This window comes from Trichechus manatus, unplaced genomic scaffold (assembly GCF_000243295.1).
Source record: "Trichechus manatus latirostris isolate Lorelei unplaced genomic scaffold, TriManLat1.0 scaffold00064, whole genome shotgun sequence".
NCBI classification, from domain to species: Eukaryota; Metazoa; Chordata; class Mammalia; order Sirenia; family Trichechidae; genus Trichechus; species Trichechus manatus.
The window spans coordinates 14,639,549-14,663,907 of NW_004444000.1; the positions used below are offsets into that span (position 1 = coordinate 14,639,549).

Sequence of the window (24,359 nt, forward strand, 5' to 3'; positions counted from 1 at the left end):
ATGGGTGGACCAGGGCATGGGTGGATCAGGGCATGGGTGGGGCAGGGCATGGGTGGATCAGGGCATGGGTGGATCAGGGCATGGGTGGACCAGGGTATGGGTGGGGCAGGGCATGGGTGGGGCAGGCCATGGGTGGATCAGGGCATGGGTGGATCAGGGCATGGGTGGCGCACGCCCCCTCTCGGGCCGCTGCCCACCGCCGGGTCCCCACGCACCGCCGGAGCCCGGGGCCTTGGGAGAAGGCGGTCCCCCGGCTTCCCCGTCAGGAGGCCCCCCTGGCTAGGCTGAAGACGCTGTACCCGCTAGTTCCCAGCCGATTAGTAGGCCAGAGCCCCGGCCATTGACCACGTCAGGGGTGCGGACGCCTCCCGGACGTCGGGGAATCCCCAGCTCCCCTCCCTGCCGAGCCCCCTTCTCACCCCACCGGTTCGGCCTAGGATGGCTGTCCAGGAGCCGTCTTACCTCACTGTCCCCCAGGCCGGCTCGGGAAGCCTAACCGGGTGAGGACCGCGGGCTCCGGGCGGTCGGAGAGAGAGGAGCGCCCCCCGCGGCGGGTCACCGGCGCCTCGCCTGGAAGGAAGGCGACCTCTCCGCCCCCTCGAATGCCCCGCCCCCGACCCCGTCGGTCCCCACCCCGGCCCTGGCGCACACGCACAGATTCGGACCGGAGCCGCCCTTGGTGTCAGTGGGCTGGCTCCCGGGCCCGCCCCAGCTGTCGCGCTGTCTCGGCACCTGTCGGTCGGTGTGTCCCGGAGCCGGTACCCGTGACCCCGTCGGGGCCAGGAAGGCCATGGTTTCCCTGCCTGGGCGGCCGGCAGCCAGCTTGCTGCGGTTTTTGTTCCTGGGGCTGAGCGCCCTCGGTGAGTGAAACGTGGGACCGGGAGAGGACTTGGGCGCGGGTTGGGGTGACTCCAACCCTGAGGGAGGTGGGTTTGGGCACCGACGACCGAGTCGAACAGCGCTCCCGCCGACGCCTTCTCCCCTCTCCCAGCCCCTCGGGGCATCCCTGACTGGTGCTAACTAATCTCCCCGACCTCGCTCCCAGTTTGGGCGCGTGTGTTAGGGGAAAGCCGGGGTGAGGGCATCACCGGGATAGACCCTGCGAAGTCGAGGGTGACTTAGCCAATCTTACCCCACCTCCACCCCAGCAGAGCCGGATGAGCTGAGCTGCTGGATGATAACACTGGCTAAAGCGCTTAAAGACTTAACTCCAACCAGCCCCATTCCCTACCCCACAACAGGCACACAAGCCGATGCACAAGAAGCCGCGGAAGAATTCCCTGGTCCCCAGATTTGACAAGGCGCTACATTTCATGTCAATTCCCTAGTCCAGATCCTCCCTCTTACCCCCTCCCCTCTTCCTGCCCTGGGAATCAAGGGAGGTGCCCCAAAAGCACGACCGTGAGGTCATCTGGGACACAGGAAATGGGGGAGGGTTCAAATAGTGAGAGGAGAATTGTGACCCCCAAGAAGTCCACCACCCCTGTTGGTTCCCAGAGCCAGAAGGACAAGGGAAATGAGGACTAGAGCTGCAAAGAATTAGAGAAGGGAACCTTCTAGGATTCAGTATGTCTGGAGGGTGCTCAGCTCGTGGCGCAATGTGTCCCCACCTTTGGGGAGAGAAGGACCCAACAGGAACTAAGCCCATTATATACATTTCACTTGCTCTTCCCAGGCTTTCTCACCATGCCCTTCGAGGATCTAGAATGGGGGAGCAGGCTGCTTTTGGCAGGTCAGCCTTAGGTTGGAGGCCGCCAAGGCCTAAGACGGAGGAAGACCTGGAAGGCCATGGAGTGAAATCCAGCTGCAGTGTTGGGGACTGAGATGGGGAGCGCCCAACTCCCACCTTGCCCCCTTTAGGCTGGCCTTTGCCCCAGAGAAAGTGAGGCTCAAGGGCATCCTCCTGGCTGCACCAGAGACAGCTTCCTGCCCCTCTCCAGGTTCCCTCAAGTTCTCAGCGCCCCTCTCCCAACCTCGACCTCAGTTCCTCTTTCCCTTCTGCCCTGGTCATTCTACCCTGAACTTCCTCCCTGCTTCCTGCTGGGGCAGGAGGTCGCTGAAGCAAGGAAGGAAAATCTACGTTTGCTGCCTGGGCATCCTGGACGCCCTCTGCAGCTTGTCTGCACCCCTCTTTTTTCTGTCCCAGTTACGACTTTATCATACTGAAGGCCTTGTTCTACGTCCCTACCGGGTCGCCCCGGGTGTGGGGGTTGCCGAGCACCCACCGGCCACGCGAGGGTTAAATGGCGCTCCGGGCCGGCTCTCTGGGTGCTGTGATGGCCTCTCCGAAAGGCCCCTCTGCTCCGCGCGCTCCTCCGCGGCTCCGCGCCGCCGCTGCCCCTGGGGCGTGAGAAGCTCGCGGGGGGAGTTTCTCAGAGAGACTAAAAATAGGAGCCCTGGGGAGCGGGCCCATGTTTGCTCTCCTTCGGCCCTTGCCTGCGCCCTCAGTCTGGTCTGAGCCGGCCTGGAGGTCTCGGCTGCTCCGGTCTCCTTCGCTTAGACCCAACCACCCTCTTTTTCTCTCTCAACGGCCACCGTGGGCCGTGGGAGCCAAAAGGGCTGACAAGTTGAGGGGCTTCCCTCCAGCAAACATCCAGAACAGAGGGCGGGAAAACCTCAGGGCCCCCGGCAGCCCCTAGTTCCTGACCGCGGGGGTGGGTCAGTATGCGGCGGATTAACCAGTAAGCAAGGTAGGCACGGGCTAGGTAGGGGCGGATTTACTTAGTAATCTGTAGAGCACCATTTCACCTGTTTTCACCACTGCAGGTTAGTAAATAAGCTCGAAGTAAACCCGCGTCTACCTTGCTTATTGGGGGCCGCAGGGAGCATTTGCCCAGACCCCACTGAGCTCGTTTCTATGGATTTTAGCCCCTCTCTAGGTTTTGCAAAGTAAAATTACAAATGCGAGACCTGAGGGAGATCGCTGGGGCGCCTCTGGGGAAGGAAGCTCCAGCCCCTCTCGGGTCCAAGCAGGATTCTCTGCGGAAAGAATTTCTGGCCTCTGGGGTGGGGATGCTGGAAGAGCCGGCACAGCCAGCAGGGACGCGCCAGGCCTCCCAGGCCTCGGCCTCCGCTGTGGCTAGCGGGCCCAGTTCCGAGGGGGCATCGAACTCCTTGCGGCGGGGGTTGTTTTCGCCCGGATAGCCTCCGGTCTAGCGGCCCCCCCCTTCATTGTCTTCTGGCTTATCACTGGGCGCAAGTTTCCTGCCCAGCCCACAGGGACCTGCCAGGAAATGGGAAGGGGGGTACAGCAAAGGCCAAGGAATAGGGGTGGGGGCTCTGCAAAGACGCACAGCCGGAAAGCTATAGGGGTGACGCGCATCCTGGCGGAATCAGCTTCCCGGCCCAAGGAGGCCTTCAGCTGCGGCCCAGGAGGACGGAGAGCTGAGGCTGTCTGCGGCCTCTGCCAGCCGGATGGCCGCCTGCTCCCCACGGGGAGGTGGCGTCTTATCCCTAGTGCTGAGCGCTGAGGGCGGGGAAGAGCAGGCTAAGGAGTAGAGGTGCAGCATCCTCCGGCCTGGCCGGATACAACCCCTAGGTTATTCCCCAAAGGGCTTAAAACTCCATCGCCTCTCCGATGGGCAAAAAGTGAGTGTTCCTGGACGCCATGGCGAAGGAGTTGGTTCAATAATCCTCCTTGAAACCAACACACTTGTCCACCCCTGAACGCTGGACACACGCAGAGAAAACTTGATAATTGTCAGGAGACCTGCGTTCGCCTCCCAGCTCTGCCCACGATTCACTGCGACCCAGAGAGGCCCCACCCAGATCTCCTCGACCCCACAGTGGCCCATGGGAGCTTCCTGGGTCTCAGCCCGCTGCCTTCCTGGAGAAGCCGGTCGGTCGGGACTGCGCGGAAGCCGGGAAGCTCCGCACTACCCGGCACGGCCTCGACGCTGAGCCGCTGCGCTCTCTCGCTCTCGGGCAGTTCAGAAGGAGCCGCGGGGTTAATCGGCAACCCGGCGGCCTCCCAACCCCCTCTGCCCACGGGGCGAGAACGCCGGAGCAAGGGACCCTGGCGGCGCCGACCAGCGTCGCTACTTGCCCTTGACTCTGGGGAAATTGGGGGCGCGAGCGGGCTACGTCTGGCGGAGGTCAGAAGTATTAAATCTGCCCTTTCTGCTGGATATCTTCCCCTCCTCGCTAGAAATCTGGCCCCTCTTTTTGGTGCCCAGACATCTCTGGATAAAAATAAATGCGTAGAAAGGTGTCCTTATCCCTGCCACAAACCCACGGGAGAATAGGCTCTGGTGAAATGGGTCATCGGTCCCTGGGCAATCGGTGACGCCTCCAACAGTGGGGCCTGGCGAGGTTGGTCCTTCCCTCCCGCCACCGTGGGTGGGGTGCGCGGGCGGAGCAGGGAGCAGGCCTTCCGCGCTCACGCCTCCTCGCCCTCGTCCCCAGCGTCTCCCGCGCGGGCCCAGCCGGAGCTGCACGTGCCCGCGGGCCTCTCCAGGTTGCAGGCGGTGGAGGGAGCGGCCGTGGTGCTCCCGGCGTGGTATACCCTCAAAGGAGAGTTGTCTTCGGCCCAGCAGTGGGAGGTGCCCTTGGTGATCTGGTTCTTGGAACAGAAGGGGAAACAGCTGAAGCAGGTGAGGGAGTAAAGCATCCCGGCCAGGGGCAAGGGGCACGCAGTGCGGGGGGAGGCGGGGCGTGGGGAAAAGCTGTCAACAAAAGAGGGAGGAGGGTTCCAGGGAAAATCTAGTGTCCTCACCGGTTCAGCTTTTGTTCAGCTCTCGGACGCTTCCCCAAAGAATTCACTTTTCCCCACCTTTCCCTAGAAATCCCATACACAAGACATGTGGAAGAGGAGAGACATTTTACTTTTTTACTGGGGGGGTCAAGGAAAGGGGAAGGGTTAGAACAAGTCACGGAACTTTTAAAAGCTGAACCTCGTGTTTTCACATTCTCTGTGTTTTGCATCGTGTCCATCACAGGCCACTTCTCAGATGAGTGTCATCCGTTCCCCTGCGGTTCTAATCTCCTAGAGAGGCAAGGGGCAGGCCCCTCCCACAATCGCCCACCTGCCCTGTCAATCACAGCAGACAGATTCAGAGGCGGGTTCACCCAGAAGGGAATGCAACTTCAGCTTCAGAGTCCCTCACTTGCACAGGCTCCTTCCAAGGTCCTGGAAAATATGTGCCCACGGTCATTTGTTCTTGTAAAAAAAATTTTTGCATCTTTTTTTAAAGATCCCTCGCCCCCCTCACGCCTAGCCCGCATTGTGTAAGTTTCAGGGCCTATAAAATCTGGGTCACCTCTGCAATCTACATAGCCTCCTATTTACAATATTTCTCCCTTTCCCATCAGACCATTTTCTAAACAGTCCAAGTGGCAGGTGAAGAGACAAGGTATAGGGGAACAAGAACTGTTGTGAGGAAGGGGATCCAGGGGTGCTGAGAGGGTGGCTGGAATGGGAGCTGATACAGGTTAGAAGGGATGGATGCAGGTGAGGGGTGTCTGCAGAATACCAGTTGGGGGGAAGGGGATTAGCTGAGCCTGTGGGCAAAGGAAATACTTGTAATAAGGGGGAGGTGTTATGTCGCACACCAGGTATTGTCGTACAACAATGGGGTCGTCTCAAGCAAACGTGGAGTATCCCTGGTCCACTCCATGCCCTCCCGGAACGTGTCACTTCAGCTGCAGGGCCTCCGGGAGGAAGACTCGGGGTCTTACCACTGTTCTGTGAATGTGTATGACAGTCAAAACGTAGATAAGGGCCACAGCAGCGCAATTCTAGAGCTCAGTGTGCTGGGTGAGTGACGAGCACACGCTTCCCAATGCGTCTTCGTCCCGGGGGAAGGTCCGGGGGGGTCTCTCCTCCCAGCGGCCGGCCGTAAGGGCTGGCGGAGGTGCGAATGGAGCCGCAAAAGGGAATATGTTGGGGGGGGGAGGATCTGTTGGTCCCTTGGGTGTGAGTTTTTACTGTGTCCCCTCCCGCAGTTCCTCCAGCTCCTCCATCCTGCCGTCTTCTGGGCGTGCCCCGTGTGGGGACCAACGTGACTCTGAGCTGCCAGTCCCCAAGGAGTAAGCCCGCTGCCCAGTACCAGTGGGAACGGCTGCCCCCATCCTCCCAGGTTTTCTTCGCGCCAGTTTTAGGTGAGGGAACTTCTGGAAACATCTGAGACTGGCTGGGGAAGGAGAAAGATGAGAGGTGCCAGAGGGGCGGGGTGAAAAGGGGAGGGATACTGACAAATGCTGGGAAGAGGAGGGGAGGCTGCTGTGGGGCCCGGGGTGGAGAAAGAGGGCCTGTCAGGCGTGGGCATCTCCTGGTGCTCCCACACACTGTGTACCTGTGTCACTAGAGAGGCCCTGTGGCCTAGTGGCTCCTGGTTACACAGTCACATTCCAGCTCTGCCTCTCACTAGCTGTGTGACTTTGCCTTTGTTGCTTGTTTGTAAAATGGGGACCTCAGTAGCCCTGATTTGAACATACCAACTGTAAAAGACATTTTGGGGACAATTGGGACATTTTTAATAGGGACTGAGTATTAGATGCTTTTAGAGAATTATTATTAATTTGTTAAGTAAGGCAATGGTACTGTGGTTATATGGGACAATACTCTTATATCTTAAAGATTCATGCTGGAGTATTTAATATGTCTAAGAGATAGAAGGGAGCCCTGGTGGCGCAGTGGTTAAGAGCTACAGCTGCTAACCAAACGATTGGCAGTTCGAATCCACCAGCCACTCCTTGGAAACCCTATGGGGCAGTTCTACTCTGTCCTATAGGTCACTATGAATGGACTCAACTCAACGGCAATGGGGTTTTATTAACATAACTATTTCATGTAATCCTTCCAATACCATTAGGTAGGTCATATTACCCCCAGTTTACCGATAAAGAAATGGAGATCCAGAGAGATCAAGTAACTTGCTTCAAGTCACACAGTCTATCCTAGAACTCAGGTTTTCTAGTTCCTAGCCCAGTGTTCTTTCTCTCTTACTACACTGCCTTCCAGAAATAAAAGTAAAAATGGAGTTTTGATTTTTCCGTGCATCATTTCCTTCTAGCCTCCCTTCAGGTATCATTGGGGGGACTGAGGAGTGGACATAGAGAAGGGTATTGAGCTAGCAATCTTGCATTTGGGAGTAGAACTCAGCATGCTGGCTGTCACACCCATTCCCTCCATCAAGGAACAGACAAACTGAGTCTCCAGAAGATGGAGGAGGACATTGCAGAGGAGGAGCAGGATTTGTGTGTGTGTGTGTGTGTGTGTGTGTGTGCAGGAAAGATGGTCTCTGACCTGAGAGCTAAATTGTGTCCACAGATGCCGTCCGTGGGTCCTTAAGCCTTACAAACCTGTCTACTTCCGTGTCTGGAGTCTATATCTGCAAGGCCCACAACCAGGCAGGCAGTGCCAAGTGCAACGTGACGCTGGAAGTGAGCACAGGTCAGTTGGGGGTAAGTGTGGAGAAAAGTGGTCAATGGGGGCAGGGCACTGCAAGAGAAGGGGGCGACCTGTTTTCTGAGGCCTCTGATTGTAACTGGACAGGGAGCTTGTACAAATATTTGGTACAAATGGTGACTGACCGTGTTCTGATTAACAGCTGCCCCTTATCTTAACAAGGAAGAAGAGAGTGTTTCTTGTAGCAGCGGGAGTCCTGGGGTTGGAGAGGGCTAGGGAACGGCTGGGTGTTCTCTCTGACACCAAGGCTTTTCCAGGGCCTGGGCCTGCAGTGGTAGCTGGAGCTGTTGTGGGCACCCTGGTTGGATTGGGGCTGCTGGCTGGGCTGGTCCTCTTGTACCAACGCTGGAACAAGGCCCTAGAGGAGCCAGCCAACGACATCAAGTAAGCGTCCCTGGTCTTTACCGAGCTCCCCTTATGGAACCTGGGAATTCAGGCAGCTCCCATCTAATGGAAAGGTTTCAACTTAATTCCTCTGGGCAGATTGTAAGGAAGAGGGAGGAGAGGGTTGAAGTGGGGAAGGAGGGTGGGGGTGGGTAAGACAAAGCATGTAGAAGCCCCCCACCTTCTGACTTCTTATTACTTCTTTGACAATTAGGGAGGATGCCATCGCTCCCCGGGCCCTGCCCTGGCCCAAGGGCTCAGACACAATCTCCAAGAATGGGACTCTTTCCTCTGTCACGTCAGCACGAGCCCTTCGGCCACCCCAAGGCCCTCCCAGGCCTGGTGCATTGACCCCCACGCCCAGCCTCTCCATTCAGGCCCTACCCTCACCAAGGCTGCCCAGGACAGATGAGGCCCACCCTCAGCCAGTACTGCCCAGCCCTGGTGGGGTTTCTTCCTCTGCCCTGAGCCGCATGGGGGCTGTGCCCGTGATGGTGCCCGCCCAGAGTCAGGCTGGGTCTCTGGTGTGATGGCTCAGCCACTCATTGGCTAAGCTGTCTGGTTTCTCTCCTTCCTATGGGGTCACTCCTAGCACAGAGGCCTGAATCTTGGGAGGGTGACATGTTGCAGACCGACAATCCTCTGCCCTCACCTCTGTTTATGGGAAATCTGAGACTCAGTAAGACTCTAACTTGTTGGAGGTAGAAGGAGACGATGCAGTGGACCTGGAATTAGGAAGAGCCCCCACTCTCTCCCCCACCCCACCCAATGACGGCAGCTGAATGCTGATGAGACTGGCTACCCACTCCCCGCTGCAGGCCCTGGTGGGTATCGCCAGTCAATGAGTCTTCAGGCTCCCCTGCTCTGCCCCCCACCCTATCTAATGCCATCCTCTGCCCTCACTCCAGCTCCCTGCATTCATATAAACTGTCTTGCTGGCTTGGTTGGGTTTTTGGTGGGGAAGGGGTTAGGGAAGAGATTTTTAAAAACTAACTTGAAATGTACTTTTGTTTTTGTATACATCAATAAAAAAACTGTGTATGGAAAGTGAGAGTCCAGTTGCCTTTACAAGTTCGGGATTCCCAGGAGAAGTGGAGATTAAGGATGATGCAAAATGGGTCTCTGCCCAGGCGGCAGAGCTGACCAGCTCAGGATTGCTCTCCTGGAGTCTTTAAAGGGGCCGTTTGCTGTTAGGTGGAGAGGGAGGAACAAAGGCTGGGGACACTCTGTTGTTAGTTCCCATCCAGTCCATTCGGAGTCATGGCGTCAGGGTGACCCCGTCCATGTGTTCAAAGCAGTATTTCGCCATGGGCTTTTCAAGGCTGTGTGTGACCTTTGGGAAGCGGATTGCCAGGCCTGTCTTCCTAGCCCACTCTGAACAGCGAGGGAATGAAGTTGATGTCCTTTCTGCTGGGGCCTGAGTATGCCTCCCTCATCCTCAGAATCCTTCCCCTTCAGGGTGCCCACCCCAAGCCCAGCCCCTTTTCCAGGGCCTGACAGCTTCAAAAGATGGGGGGACGAGGTAGGAAGCAGGAAGCAGGGTTAGAGTGAGTCCAGAACTGAGCCTCAAGGAGGGAGGAGCATTGCCTTACCTGAGGGTGCAGGCCTCTCCCCTTGTTTGTTCTGAGATAGCCAGTCTCGCTCCGACCAGCTCCTGACCAGCAAGAGGCGGCTGCCCTTTGGGCGTTCGCTTCCCATCCCCAGACCCAGGGAGGCAGACACGGACCAACAGACGGCAGGACAGCAGGCCTCTCTGGGCCATGGCCTGGCTCCCTGGGCCTTTCCTCTGCGGGGCTCTGCTGGGCTTCGTCTCCATAAGTGGTGAGGAGAAGGGCCGGGTGGAACCGCGGTGAGAGCTGTGAGCCAGGCCACCCTTCCCTGAGTTCCTTGGGGCCTCACCCCGCCGGGGCGACTCGGGGAGGGGAGGGCGGGCTCCTCCGGCCTCTCAGAGCCCAGGGTTCACCTCCGCAGGACTATTGTTCTCCTGGCCCTCACGAACACACCCTCAAACCTGGCTCGGTCTCGGTCCTTTCACCCACAAAATCCCGGCCAGGCCTCTCACTGCCGGAATCCTCAGGTTTCGAGAAGGGAAGGACTCAGAGTGGGGGGTTTCACTCTGGGGACGGGACCCCCAGCCTCTGTTGTGGAAGCCACGGAATGGGTTGGAACCCCAAGATCACCGGGATCTGGGTCCGGCCTCCGCTCCCACCCCAGCCCCTTTCCCGGCGTTGTGTGGGCGCTCCCTCCCGTGGGTCTCGCTCTGCGCCCCCAGCGCCCGGGCTGGCCGTGGAGGTGAAGGTGCCCGCCGAGCCGCTGAGCGCGCCCGTGGGCACCGCCGCCCAGCTGACCTGCAGCTACAGCACCTCGGTGGGAGACAACTTCGCCCTGGAGTGGAGCTTCGTGCAGCCTGGGAAACCCATCTCCGCATCCGATCCCGTGAGCTGAGAGCCACCGCGCCGGGTGGGGACTCTCCTCAACCTGTTAGAGGGGTTGGCCCAGAGAGGCAGGAACCCACCCAGGGTCGGGAGGGTGCGTTTGGGGATCAGGATGCTCGCATGAAAAAGTAGACTCTTCCTAGTTCTGAGAGCTGCAGTGGGCTTCATCCCGTATCAGCCATTCCTCTCCCTTAGCTCTTATACCCGACTCCCTGTGTTAGTGCGAGTTTCCGTTAATGTGACAATATGCTGTCCCTTCAGCAATAGTTTTTCCACACAGAGAAAGCCATGCTCAGCTGAAAGCAGTGAATCTAGTTCATTCAGCATCCGAAAGAGGATGGCATTGGGGCACAGATAGACCTGCATGGTTCTCCTTCTAGGGTATCAGCTTCCCTGGCACCCTACACCCACGTTTATGCGGAAGGATTATAGGGTTGATGCCAGGCAAAAAAGGCACACGGGTGTATTTTTGCTTCTCCCCAGATTCTGTACTTCACCAGTGGTCACTTGTATCCAATTGGTTCTATGGCAAAGCGGGCCAGCCTGCTTCAGAACCCCCCCACAGGAGGGGTGGCCACCCTGAAACTGAGTGACGTCCGCCCCTCGGATACTGGAACCTACCTTTGCCAAGTTAACAACCCACCAGATTTCTACACCAATGGCTTGGGGATAATCAACTTTACTGTGCTAGGTAAGGCCATCTGGGGACCCACTAGCCACCCACGTACTCTGAAAGACGACTCTGGCCCTGTTAAATATCTCCACATCCTAATTCCAAGCCCAAGCATACAACTCCACCAGGAACTCCAGTGGAAACTGCCCCCTTCCCAAAGTCTTCTAATCTAGATGGTCATACTCTGGTTCCAACCTGCACAGAGTACCTCCTTCCTCAGGCCCTGGTAACAAAGGGTCTGAGAGAGAAAGTCCCTCCCCAAACATGGGGATCTGAGTCATGTCCCCAACGGCTCTATTCCTGTCCCTGGGGAACCTCCCATTTATAGCTCAGATTCTGTCCCTCCCAAGGTAAATGGAGAGAAGGGGAGGGGCCATTAAAGGAACATGGACCCCATAGCTGTTTGTTGGTGTCTCCTTAACTGGGCATTGGCTTTGGGTTCAGAGCTTCCATCTGACCCTGAACTAGAGCCTGCTTAGAGGTGAGCAAGGAGTTGGTGTACGACAGCTGTACTCAGGTATCTGAAGGGCTGTCATGTGGTGAAGATTTTCTCTTTGTGGGCACAGAGGTCAGGAACTGGGACCGATTGGCAGATAGTACATTAACACAGACTTTGGATCAACATGAGGAAGAATTTTCTAACAGTCAGAATTTCCAGTAGTGGAAATCACTTCCTGGGGATAGAGTGGTGTCTGGATAGAAAACCAAAAAAAAAAAAAAAAAAATCAAGCCAGTTGCCATCCTTATGGAGACCCCATGTGTGTCAGAGTAGAAATGTGCTCCATAGGGTTTTCAATGGCTGATTTTTCAGAATTCAGATCGCCAGGCCCTTCTTCCAAGGCACCTCTGGGTGGACTTGGACTTGAACTTCTAACCTTTCTGTTAGAGCCACACACTTAACTGTTTACACCACCCAGGGATGCCACTGAACAGAAGTGGACCACCATTTGGTAGGGGTGTTGAAGCAGGAATTCCAGCACTTCCCGGAGGCTGGGTTGGAAGACTGCTAAGGTGCTTTCTGCGATTCCCATTGCAGTGCCCCCCAGTAGCCCCGTGTGCAGTCAGAGTGGTCAGACCTCTGTGGGAGGCTCTGCTGCGCTGAGATGCAGGTCCTCCACGGGAGAGCCCAGGCCAGTGTACAGCTGGGCACGTCTTGGATCTTCTCCGACACCTTCTCCTGGGAGCATGGTGCAAGGTAAGGGCCCTGGGCATCAAGCAACAGGGGACTCAAGATCTGGGCAAATCTGGCCTCTCAGCCCCACACCCCCATTACCAGTTCCACGACTCGGGGTGTGAGACAAACCATTATACCCTTCCCTTTGCCTTTTCCATGGCTTCTTTATTGTCTCTCTTGTCTGTCCTCCCGCACACTCTGTGGCTGGACGATCCTGGGAGCATCTCTCAGCCTAAATGTATTCCTGCATCCAGGGTGAGAGTGGAGGGAAGGGGGCACTTGGATGATTCCCACTAGTCTGCTTTTGGGGGATTTCTTAGGGTTGTGAATCCTTTCCAGACTTCCTACGAGGGAACCTGAGGCAGTAGCACGAACTGGTTTGAATCATTTAACCAGTTTCTTTAAGGACCCATATAACCAGCTAAGAGCCGCGGCTTCTCAGCTTTCTCATGCTGGTTCCAGTTGCCCTGTCTCTCCCCTCAGTCTCAGCCCCAGCAAATGCCTTTATCAACCCAGGACCCTCCAGTTCGCCTCCTCTCCCCAGTGTTGTGCTCTGCCTACTAAAGCAAAGATAAGGATTTTAGAAAAGTATTTGAGTCAGTTTAGAACTACTCCAGGGGCTGCAGTTTCTAGCAATCAAGCCTTTTTTACTCCCAACCAGGAACCTGACATCAACCAGTAAGCTCCCATCCCAACTCCACTGCAAGTTTCTCAAACCTTCGTGTGTGTGCAGCTACCCCCCACCCCCGACCCCATGCAGCTGTGTAGGATGGAAAGAGCACAGAGGTTGCAGTGGCTTTGGCACTTCCTGTCTGGGTCACCTTGGACAGATTACTTCCCTTCTCTGAGACAATTTTCCCCTCAATAAAATGAGGGTAATCGCTTCCTGGCAGGATTGCCGTAAGAATTAAAGGAAGTATGCTTTACTCATAGTAGGTGTTCAGTGTTTGTTGAATGAGTGATGAAACACTTCTTCACCCTCTAGATGAGGTGTCTGGCCAGCTCATTCTCACCAATCTCTCCCTGACCTCCTCGGGCACCTATCGCTGTGTGGCCACCAACCAGCTGGGCAGTGCATCCTGTGAACTGACGCTCTCTGTGACTGGTAGGGGACTGTGGGCAGAAGCCAGGCTGGCCGGGTTGGGTTGGGGAGGCCGTATGAAGCTGTCTGAGGAGGGCCAAGGAAGGCCTCTGCTCTGAGTCCTGTCTTTCCTTAGACCCCTCCGAAGGCCGAGTGGCTGGGACTGTGATTGGGGTGCTCCTGGGCGTGCTGTTCCTGTCAGTTGCTGTATTTTGCCTGGTCAGGCTCCAGAAGGAGAGGAGGAAGAGACCCAAGGAGACATATGGGGGAAGTGACCTTAGGTGAGCAAGACGCTGGGGGTGGTGCAGAGAGGGAGGGAAGGGCCTGGATTAAGTAGGTGCCTTCAGACCTCAAACTCAGTCTTTAGGGATGTTTAGAGGTAGGACATGCTGCTCAGCCCTGGGGTTTGGAGGTGGAAGCTGCGGTATGGCCTGTGTATTTGAGTGAATGAGCAAGGAGTGCGGGGTGGAGGGGCTGGTTCACAGGCTGGGGCAGGGATGACTCATTTTGCAGGACAGTCCCAACCCTCCTCATCCTTAAAAACATTTGCTTTGCAGTTTCATCTACGTTGCTATCTTGGGACTGGTGGTGGAAGGTGGATGCCAGGAGCTGAATTTGCACTATTTATAAACAGAGTCTAGTTCTTTGTGTGGGGAGGGGGCCGCAGTAAGAAAAGAAGAGGTGAAAGCTGCCTCCGCCATCCACTTTAGCTTCTAGTTCTGGGGTTCAGAAGAGGAATCAGAACAGTGTTTCTCAAAGTTTGGTCCTCAGATGGCCTGGACGGAAATCACTAGGAGCTTGTCAAACATTCAGATTCCTAGGCCACATCTTATCCCTCCTAAAGCAGAATCTGGGTGTATGTGTGTGGTTTGGGGGGTGATGGGACCCTAGAATCTTCATTTTTAACCAAGTCCCAGAGGTGATTCTCATGCACAGTAAAACGTGCAAGACGCTGGGTTAGAGGATGGAGCCCTTGGAGGGATGCTCGGGCCTTTACTAAGAATTTGCCTCTGTCCATCAGGGAGGATGCCATCGCGCCTGGGATTTCTGAGCAGACTTCTGTGGGGGCGGATTCCAGCAGTGGGCTCCTGGAGAGACCCCCGGCTGCCAGCACTGTGACAACCACCAAGTCCAAGCTCTCTATGGTTGTCTGACTTCCCTCCCGACCCCTGGGGGGATGAGAGGGAATAGCAATAATTAAAGCCTTTGGGTACCATATTGTCTCCTTCTTTCTGCAGGTGGATGGAATTCCTTTAGGCGGCCGAAATAGTATTACCGGTAAGAGAAGGAAAGGGCTTGAAGTCCGAGAGATGATGCAGGAGGCAGGAAGTTTGACTGGGTCAAAGCGGTCAGAGGGTTTATACTTGGGTGCCCTGCTTCCCCACCCCACTCCAGCTTTTTGGTCTAGTCAGATGAGGCTCGTTCAAGCTCCAAGCACTGGCCTTACGCACCCAAACTCCTTCCCACCTGGCACCCTCTGAATACTTGGACATTCCTCTTTATTGTTCACATTCCAACCCGGCACGGTCACATGCACACGCAGAGATTAAAAACCTTCGGGCCACAGCCCCAGGAGCCCGGCGGGGGCGGGACCAGCAGGGGCAGGGGCGGGGCCGCAGCAGACTCCTCCCACCGAGCCTCCCAGGCGCTCAGCGTTTGCATAAACCGGAGAGCTGGAGAGGCGGCTCTCGGGGTGCGCTGAGGACATGGGTGGGCAGATTACAGGCAGGCGTGGGATTGCGGTGTGAAATAGGGACTTCCCTTCCGATCAGAGCAGGGGGTATTAGACACCATAAAAACTCTCTTCCCCTCTCTCCTCGCCCCAGATCCAAATCTCTGGGGCTAGGCTGGGGTGGAAACAGCACACAGAAGCAGGGCGCCCCCTTTCGCTGCGCACTGAACCAAAGGACTTGTGTTTTTTTTTTGGAAGTGAGCGTCCTTGGGCGACGCGTAGGGCGCCCTCCGCAGTGCGCGCAGGGAAGCGCCCAGAGGCTGCGGAGGCAGAGCTGCATGCTGAGCGCCGGGAGAGGTGGGAGGGAAGCAAAAGGAAGATTTGGGAGCGCGGGACTGGGGCCTAGGGTGGGGAGGAAGGGCGAATGGGGACCGTACTAGACTGGAGAACTAACTGAAAGGGCACGGACTTGGCGACTTCGCGATGGAGCCTGCCTGGGAGGAGTCTCTTGGGGACGCAGCGGGGCTCCTGAAGCTGGCGGGTTGGTGGGAAGCAGGGGATCACAAACACGGCAGGGAAGTCTCGTCACTGCGAAGGGGACGCGGCATCCATCTCTGCTCGGGAACTGAGGAGACAAAAGGCCTGAGAACTTGCCCACTCCCCATACCTCCTCTTCTCCCCTCCTCCCTTCCGGAACCGGGACACCTGGGCGGGCAGCGCCCAGGGCCCCAGTCACCCAGAACTCCCCACTGAGCTGAAATGAGCCCCGCGGCAGGTACGTGAGTTCGCCGTGGTGTTGGTGGCCCTCGGCCGGGTTTGTGCAGCCAAATGGGGGTGATTGAGCATCTGTGTCCGTCCAGGTGTGTGTCCCGTCGCAGCCTCAGGAGTTTCGGTTGGTCACAAAACCCGCAGGCGCAGGGTACATTGTCCCCGGCTGGGAGGGGGTGAGGGCGCGCCGAGGGAAGGGGCTGGGGGATGTGGTCCTTTTCTCCCACTCAGGGCCCTCAGCCTGCCACTTCGGGGTTGTATTCTTTACCTTCGAAAATGCTCAGTTCCTCTTCGGTCCACGTGGGGCAAAAAGGGGGTGGGGGTTGGAGAGAGAGAGAAACAGGTGAGCGCTCGGAACCCGCATTGTCTTCAGCCTCCCCCCCCCGCCCCCACTCACCCACCTCGCAACTCGGATTTCTGGCCCCCGGCCCTGCGCTGCCCCCACACCCCTTCTGCGCCCCGCCAGCCCGCCGTAGCGGTCCCTTGCTCTTGGAGGAGAAGGAGGGGCCGCTCTCGGAGGGTCCCAGGTGCTGGCACGTGAAAGCCGCCCAGCCCACCGCGTCCCGCCTCACCTGGCCTAGTCTCCGCTGGGGCCGCCGCCCGCGCCTCCCCGGGCGCCCCCAGCTCCGCCCGGCCCCCCGGGGCCCGGGCCCTTGCGGCCGCGCTCTCCGCTCTTTATCTTCTTCCGCGCCATGTGGCCCCGGAAACTCGCCTGGATTTTGGCGGCGGCCGCGTTGGCACCGGGGTCGTCCAACGGGATGTCTAGAATGTCGTCGTCCGGTTTGGAGCAGGCGCTCTCCTGGGGGCGGGGCAGGAGGGTTCTTCTGGGGTGAATGGGCCGATACCCGAGGAGACCCCGCGGAATGGGGTAGGAATAGAGCCCTGGAGGATTGAGACGAGGGCGACGCGAGGGTGGGAGCGCGGGGAGGTGCGGCTCCGGTCCTGGAAGAGGGCTAAGGCAGGGCCGCGCGCTGTGTGTGCGCCTCCTGGGCGGCGGCAGGCAAAGAGGAGGGCTCAGGGCCAGGTGGGCAGCTGTGCTCACGCGTCAAAATCCAGGAAAGAAAAGCGCATGGTGGGATGGGGCACAAGAAAGCCAGATAACTCTGACTGAACGCAGGGACCGGAGTTCCAGGAGCTGCGGAGCTGACTGGAGGGTGGGTTTGGAGGAGCAAAGAAAATGGCAGCAGGGATTCCCGGGGGTGCCGGAGAAGAGTCAGCAGGACAGTGTCCTCCCCAGGTGAAATCACCCCAGAGCTTAAAGCTGCAATCAGGGTGGGAAGCGGGCCAACCCTCAGTGAGTCAGCCTCCCCCCACCTAGGGCAGGGGCCCGGAGACTGATTTCCCATCAACTCTCCAATTTCCACTGCTTCCCAAGATGAATTCAAACACACAGACAGAAGATGGTCTGGAAGAAGTGACAGAGAAAAGGTTTCACTCTAAAAACGGACAAAGGAAAGATAAGGAGGAGCAAGAGGCCCGTCCCATGATGTGCTCATGAAGAGGAGAGGAATTAGGACATTTAATCGCTTACCTGTTCCAGGCACGGCAACACAGAGTTTTACAGGCATTATTTTAGGTAGTCCTCACAACCAAGCTATGATGTACTTTTTATTGTTACTCTTGTTTACCCATAATAAAACTAAGCATTAGAGTGTTTAGAAACCTACCTGGGGAGACACAGATGGTTAGTAATGGACCTAGGATTCAAACCCTTGTATGTCACAGTCCAAAGTATATTTTTCACCTCTACTTCATAGGATGGAAACCCTGGTGGCATAGTGGTTAGGAGCTATGGCTGCTAACCAAAAGGTTGGCAGTTCGAATCCACCGGGTGCTCCTTGGAAACCCTATGGGACAGTTCTACTCTGTCCTTTAGGGTCACTATGAGTCAGAATTGACTTGACCACAATGGGTTCGGTTTTTTGGTGCTCTATAGGATGAGGGGCATGGGTAGTTAAGTGGTAGAATTCTCGCCTTTCATGTGGGAGACCGGGTTCGATTCCCAGCCTCCGTTTCTGGCCAGTGCATCAGAGTGAGCGAGCCATCACTGGTTTGTCAGAGGAGGCTTGGGTGTTGCTATGACGCTGAACAGGTTTCAGCAGAGCGTCCAGACTAAGAGACTAGAAAGAAATGCTTGGCGATCTACTTCGAAGACATAAGCCAATGAAAATCCTACGGATCACAACAGTCCGATTCAGTTGTGCATGGGGTCACCATGGGTTGGGCGTCAACTCGACAGCAGCTAACAACAACTCTACAGGATAAGAAAATGCAGTCAAGACAAGGAAACAAGGCTCTACTACTTGCTACCTGTCCGGTCTTAGAACAAGTTATCTAATCTTTTCCAGGCTCAATACCGTCATCTGAAAAATCAGGATAATACTATGGGTTCTGGGGAATAAACAACACGATAAGCATAAAGTTTCTGGCACAATCTAGTTGCTCAATAAATGGTCGCCATGATTATGATTCTTTTAAACAATACTACGTTGATGCAAAATAGATGTTTTTGTAGGTCAAAAGTAGTCATATAATAACAGTCCCACATAGTTCAACCTAATAATAATCAGACCCATCCCTTTGCTCCAAAATAGGTTTCTATTTCTCCCACAGCTTGACCTAGCTGAGAGTAGAAGGGGTTGGGGAATTAATGGTATGGATTTCAGAGGCAAGGCTCTGGAATGGAGAGGGACTCAGCCCCTGGGTCCCTCTGCTGCTTAATGTCACTCACAGCATTTGTGTGGGCTCGGAAGAGGATAGTTACTGTGGAGTTAGAAGGGCATTTCTCCTGTGGTCTGGCCCCAGGGCTTCTGGGGATTTGCTCACATTTTTGGCCCAAGGACTTGCACTGCTTTCACTGTCTTTGTCTTCCAGGGCATGAGATGACCCAAGGTCTCACACAGTTCCAGTGATTCATTTCCACTCGCCCCTGCCATCACCCGTCCAGTTCATAGACGTGGGATGGGTATGGTTCTGCTGTCTTCAGCAAGGCTTCAGTGATCACTACCCTACCCATGGTCTCCTCCGGGAGCACGCGGTTCAATTCCCCAGGCCCAGGCCCAGGGGTGCAGATGTCTTCCCCTCTCTTGGTGTACCCTGGCCTTGCTTCCCAAGCTACCTTCATTTCCTAGGCTCCACAGTTCACTCTGCGCTCAAGATGCCGACAATGATGTGAACACAGTTATTAGGCGTTACCAAGAGGCCAGCAAGGCGTGAGGCGCCTCACACGCTCCTTTTGTCTTTCCCAGGCCTAGAGCTCTCTCCCTGACATCTCAGTCCCCACCTAAAATCAGAAACAACTCCTTTGGGTTCCTTGATTCTCGGAGCTCAAGCCTCTCTTGGGATATTGGCAGGCTTCTCTTCAAAAGAGGACAACAACCCAAAAACCGTTCCTGACTCGCCTCCCTCCCAGCCTTGGCAGCTGTGGAGGCACAGGTAGGTGAGTGGAGGAAGGGGTGTCTTCCCTTAACCCTGCTAAGACCCACTCATCCCGGCTGGATATGGAAACCTGGGATAACAGGCCAGGCCACCCCTGACTCGCTGCTCTTCCCTGATACCAGCTCCTCTCCCTCTAGCTGAATCTCAGGGCAGAGATGGTAGGTGGCCTGTCTGCAGACAGAAGGGAGAGTAAAAGGGCCGGAGCTGATGCCCCGCAAAGCCAGGATTTGATGATGCAAGCCTGAGGGCTTCTTACGAACTGGGAGGCATCTGGGAGGTGGGGTGGGGGTGGAAAGCACACTAGTTAGCAAAGCAGGAGCCATGGCTTCTGGTCCAGCTAGGTGTATCACCTCACCCCTGACAGCCTCAATTTCTTCAGCCACTGCTAGAACTTGGCCTCTATGAACAAGTCTCCTTCAGCTCCCAAATCCTAATAGCTTAAGAATTACTACTTATGTGCCAGGTCTGTGCTAAGCCCTCTGCACACATCACCTCATTTAATCCCTACTTTAGAAATCAGGAAACCGAACCTCAGAGATGTTTTGTAAAGAAACCTGTGCTGTGAACCATTGCCTCAGGGCAGATCATCAGTTCTGTGAATTCAGTCGGACCGAGACTGTGCAGAAGAAAGGCACGGGATCCAAAACCATGTTTCTTTGCCTTTTCATATTGAGTGAATGCAGAAAAGTCATATATATGTGGCTTTGTAAATCAGAAAGAGCCCTGGCGGTGCAGTGGTTAAGTGCTTGGGTGCTAACTGGCACTCCGAACCCACCAGCCATTCAGCTGGAGAAAGATGTGGCAGTCTACTTCTGTAAAGATCACAGCCTTGGAAACCCTATAGCGCAGTTCTACTCTGTCCTGTAGGGCCACTATAAGTCGGAATCGACTGAATGGCAATGGGTTTAGGTTTTTTTTTTTTTTAGGATTTTCCCAAACCAGTTCAGGTCGTCAGGGAGGAGAGTCCCAAAGTGAAAGATGAAGAGGTACCTGCCTCTAGTCCCTCAGATGCATGCTTTTCTCTCTACAGTCCCAGCTCCCTTCCAGCACAGAGCCAGATCCCTGCCACGCAGCCTCCCACAGAAGGGGCAGGAAGATGTTCCAGTCCCCTCGGCCCCCTCTGGGCCCTGTCACCCCTCCCCCACTGTACAGTCTCCCAGTGGGTGTCTCCCGCTCAGCTCTTAGGCCCTCCAGACTTAGGAGAGAGGATGAAAGGGGAAGACTCTTGGGTACAGGGTGCAGTGTAGGAGGCGTCCCAGGACCCTGGGCCACTGGGATAATTGTGTCCTAGCTTCCTGTGTACTGTTTGCATGAGCAGTGTCTTCCTTTTTCAGGGAACGCTCATTCCAGCCATATCTACCAATCCCTCAAGATGGCTTCCTGGCCACTCATGAGCAAGGTCTATGCAGACCAGGGCCTACAGGCAGGGACCCAACATCCCACCCTAACTGCCCCTGCAGGCACTAGAGGAGACACGTTATATTCCTTTTTGGGCTTTTTGGATGCTTTGTTTTCTCACGTCTTTGCACTGACTATGCCTCCCGCCTTCCCTTCTCCATCGTTCTTCTCTCAGCAGTACCTTCCCCTGTGCATACCCCACACTTATATCCAGAACCTACGTTCCATTTATTGTCTTTACTTGATGAAACACTGCTGGGGATGAGGGCCAGGAACCTCTGCTGAGAGTCCATTCCTCCGTTTACAACCAATCCCTTCCAGGTGAATAGCAAGCGGAAGGAAAAGACTGGAAGGACACATGTTATTGAGGCTTTTCTCCAGATGGTGGGATGGCAGACGATTGATATTTTTTCTTTTTTATACTTCTCTCTAGTTTTAAAATTTTCTTTTATGAGCATATTACTTTTTTAAATAATATTTTATTGTGTTTTCAGTGAAAGTTTACACAGCAAATTAGGTTCCCATTTAACAATTTCTACACAAATTGCTCAGTGACATTGGTTACATTTTTCAGTGTGTCAACTTTCTCATTATTTCCGTTCTGGTTGTTACGAATGTCTAATGAGGGAAAAAACATAAATATTTAGAGAAGAGGTTCAAGTACGACTATTTGAATCAGACAGGGCTATGTTTAAATTTTGCCTCCTTGGGCAAATCATTTAACCTTTTTAAATCTTAGTTTATGCATCTGTAGATGATGTATTGCATTGGGCAAATCTGCTGCAAAAGACCTCTTTAAAGTGTTAAAAGCAAAGATGTCACTTTGAGGACTAAGGTGTGCCTGACCCAAGCCATGGTACTTTCAGTCACCTCATATACACGCGAAAGCTGGCCAATTAATAAGGAAAACCGAAGAATTGATGCTTTTGAATTATGGTGTTGGCGAAGAATATTGAATATACCGTGGACTGCCAGAAGAATGAACAAATCTGTCTTGGAAGAAGTACGGCCAGAATATTCCTTAGAAACAAGGATGGTGAGACTTCGTCTCGTGTACTTTGGACACGTTATCAGGAGGGCCCAGCCCCAGGAGAAGGACATCATGCGTGGTAAAGTAGAGGGTCAGCGAAAAAGAGGAAGACCCTCAACAAGATGGACTGACACAGTGGCTGCAACAATGGGCTCAGATATATCAACGATTGTGAGGATGGCGCAGGACTGGGCAGGGTTTCATTCTGATGTACACAGGGTCATTATGAGTCAGAACCGGCCTGATGGCACCTAACAAGAACAACATCTGTAAAATGGGGGCAATAATACCCATCTTCTAGGATTTCTGTGATGATTAAATATAAAGTACTAGGCACCTGGAGTCCCTGGGAGGTGCAAACGGTTAATGTGGTTGGCTGCTAACAGAAAGGTTGGTGGTTTGAGTCCACCCAGCATGCCTCAGAAGAAAGGCCTGGTGATCTACTTTTGAAAAATCAGTCATTGAAAACTCTCTGGAACATAGTTCTACTCTGACACACATGGAATCTCATGAGTCGGAATCAACTTGACAAGGGCACTGATTATTTATTTTAGTCACATGGCAAGCATTCACAAACTGACGACTGTTACTGATACCAATAAGAATTAAAATCATAATAACCATGACGACTTGCCCCTAAGCTCTCTGTCTCTTGGTGAGATGCAGGGAGGTCTTACCCCTTAGAGAACTGGGCTATCCTTTGCTTCCATACCACACTTTTTTTGTATACCATCGGGTGGAGGGTGGGAAGCTGGCAAATTCAATAAACTCTTGTATCCTTAGCTGGATTGACTGAATGCATGGAAATACAGGACTTGATGTCATCTATCTTTTTTCCCTACTTAAGGGTTAAAAATATGTAAATAATACCATTTATATAATTCTATTTATAAATATTTACATTTAAAAATATAATTTATTATTTAAATATCTACTTATTTATGGAGCCCTGGAGGCGCAGTAGTTAAGAGCTCGCCTGTTAACCAAAGGGTCGGCGGTTGGGATCCACCAGCCGCTCGTTGGAAACCCCCTTGGGCAGTTCTACTCTGTCCTATGGGGTCGCTATTGAGTCAGAATCGACTCGACGGCAACGGGTTTGTTTTTTTGTGGTTTATTTATACACTCGCACATATGTATTTGCCGTATTCGTATGAGCCAGGACCCAGGTCCTGCGTCAGGCGCTTTCATAGCAAGTCACCTGAACGGCAACCTACTTTCCCGCTAGGCACTTGCTCCATCCAGGTTTCCGCGTGGGCGTGACAAACTGCAGACCCTTCCTTCCCTCGCCGGCAGGGCTCGCCCGCCGTCACCTCACCCAGCCCCCTCCAGAGAGAGAAGGCGTTGGGGGCAGGACCCACTCCTCCCCAGAACCACACTGACTAGGTGCTTTGCTGCCGGACGTCACCACTAAGGGAACGATATACACTGATTATCCCACCCTGGGCTGCACAGGGCGCTTAGGCCATTGTCGAAGGTGGTGAGGATCAATCTGTCCGCCCACCGACAGTGGCGGCGGTGGGATGGGGAATGGGGGTGGGGGCCGCAGCTCCTCTAGGCGACCGTTCCCAGCGCCTGTCTGGGGAAGTTCCTCCTCTGGTCTAACCCGCAGCTTCCCTGCTGCAGTCTGAACCCATGGAATCTACCCCGACTCTGCAGCAGGTTGCCGAGCTCCCAGTCCAGCCCAGACAGTCTGGCGGATGGCGCTGAGACGCCCCCGCGGGGTGGGCAGCGTTTTCCTAGGGCTTCCCAGTCGGCGGGCGCCTTCCACCACCCCCACCCGCGTCGCAGCAGGGACCTCTCGCTGCTCCTCGTCTTCTGCACCCACTTCCCTCCCGCCCTCGGCCTCCAGGGGCTCCTCGGGCGCCCTTTGCCCGCGCCAAGCTGATTGCCGTCCCCCAGGCCCTCTAACTTACGGTGCAGCAGTCCATGCTGGTGTTGGGGGTCCTCGGTGGGGCGGAGGTTGGAGCAGAGCGGGGGTGGGGTCTGTTTGAGGCTGGGTGGGGACTCTGGGGCTCCGGGACGCCCGCCGACCCGCGCCGAACCAGCCGCTCTCCTCTCGGGTCCTCTCTCCCGCGCTCTGCTCCGCTCGCGAGTGTAACCTGAGCCCCACGGCCCAGGAGCCAATCAGGAGCAGCCTTTGCCCGGTGGGCGGGGAGAACTGGCTGGAGGACCACGCCCCCTTCGGCTCCCCGCGCCGGGCTCCTCCTCCTGCCCCAGCCCCTCCGCCTCCACACTTCCATCCCTTCCTCCTACACACCGCATCCTCCCAAACTCAATCCCTTTGCTTGCTAAACGGCCCGCTGCCAGGCAGATGTGTGCCGGAGCCGGCAGAAGGAGGCCCCCGACGTCCCGGACACAAATACACTCACATCTGGGCGCGGCATCCCCCTCCCACCCGCGCATAGAAAACTAGGCACCCCCCTCACCCACCACCCTACACTTTCCACAGCCTAGCTAGAGGCCCTAATATGGCTCCCTCTAACTTCCCTCCCCCTTAGTCCGCAAAGACTTGCTTCCAGAGACACGCAGTAAAAAAAGTCCCCTCATCATGCCTGCTGTAGAACAGAGGAACCTGCTGGTCAGTTGGGTGGGTACCCAGCCTGGTGATGGGCACAAAAGGGTATAGGATTCTCCCAGTCGCACTGAAACGTGCATTTCTCTAACATGCAGACACATTTACTCTGCAGATACAGCTTGGGAGAATAGCTACACAGACCTGACATACACACCCTGTGCAGATAAATGCAGCTGCCCTTTGTTATGGAGACACGCACACATGCACACAGGTAATCGCCCCAACTCTAACCAAGGTGTCTGCATTACATGGCTGTCTGTCCTCTGTCTACCTCCCTCCCTCCCTCCCTGCCTATCTCCCTCTCTCCTACCTCCCTTCTTCCC

General features: G+C 55.3%; 3 protein-coding genes across 3 annotated transcripts; 2 read left to right on the forward strand and 1 right to left on the reverse strand.

The window, feature by feature from the left end:
* The first annotated feature begins 732 nt into the window (after positions 1-732).
* Positions 733-8,830, forward strand: ESAM (endothelial cell adhesion molecule). Its single transcript, XM_004379364.2, has 7 exons — positions 733-860; positions 4,405-4,592; positions 5,554-5,755; positions 5,944-6,099; positions 7,271-7,393; positions 7,666-7,792; positions 8,007-8,830. The coding sequence occupies exons 1-7, from the start codon at positions 791-793 to the stop codon at positions 8,320-8,322; spliced, it is 1,182 nt and encodes a 393-aa protein (XP_004379421.1). The 5' UTR covers positions 733-790; the 3' UTR covers positions 8,323-8,830.
* Positions 8,831-9,552: 722 nt separating this feature from the next.
* On the forward strand, positions 9,553-14,373 carry VSIG2 (V-set and immunoglobulin domain containing 2). Its single transcript, XM_004379365.2, has 7 exons — positions 9,553-9,613; positions 10,065-10,228; positions 10,711-10,918; positions 11,937-12,095; positions 13,060-13,179; positions 13,292-13,436; positions 14,177-14,373. The coding sequence occupies exons 1-7, from the start codon at positions 9,553-9,555 to the stop codon at positions 14,307-14,309; spliced, it is 990 nt and encodes a 329-aa protein (XP_004379422.1). The 3' UTR covers positions 14,310-14,373.
* A 265-nt stretch (positions 14,374-14,638) lies between these two features.
* NRGN (neurogranin) lies at positions 14,639-23,712 on the reverse strand. Its single transcript, XM_004379366.2, has 4 exons — positions 23,375-23,712; positions 16,168-16,394; positions 15,864-15,884; positions 14,639-15,452 (listed from the first exon to the last, which is right to left on the reverse strand). Exons 1-2 carry the CDS (start codon positions 23,699-23,701, stop codon positions 16,173-16,175), a joined length of 549 nt encoding a protein of 182 aa, XP_004379423.2. The 5' UTR covers positions 23,702-23,712; the 3' UTR covers positions 14,639-15,452; positions 15,864-15,884; positions 16,168-16,172.
* Positions 23,713-24,359: the final 647 nt, after the last annotated feature.

Coding starts and splice junctions, on each gene's coding strand:
- ESAM (XM_004379364.2), top strand. CDS start 791: ATGGTTTCCCTGCCTGGGCGGCCGGCAGCCAGCTTGCTGCGGTTTTTG. Junction 6,100..7,270: donor TTTCTTCGCGCCAGTTTTAG/GTGAGGGAACTT, acceptor TTGTGTCCACAG/ATGCCGTCCGTGGGTCCTTA. Junction 7,394..7,665: donor GACGCTGGAAGTGAGCACAG/GTCAGTTGGGGG, acceptor AGGCTTTTCCAG/GGCCTGGGCCTGCAGTGGTA.
- VSIG2 (XM_004379365.2), top strand. CDS start 9,553: ATGGCCTGGCTCCCTGGGCCTTTCCTCTGCGGGGCTCTGCTGGGCTTC. Junction 12,096..13,059: donor TCCTGGGAGCATGGTGCAAG/GTAAGGGCCCTG, acceptor TTCACCCTCTAG/ATGAGGTGTCTGGCCAGCTC. Junction 13,437..14,176: donor TATGGGGGAAGTGACCTTAG/GTGAGCAAGACG, acceptor TCTGTCCATCAG/GGAGGATGCCATCGCGCCTG.
- NRGN (XM_004379366.2), bottom strand. CDS start 23,701: ATGGAAGTGTGGAGGCGGAGGGGCTGGGGCAGGAGGAGGAGCCCGGCG. Junction 16,395..23,374: donor CCAGCATGGACTGCTGCACC/GTAAGTTAGAGG, acceptor CCCCGCCCCCAG/GAGAGCGCCTGCTCCAAACC.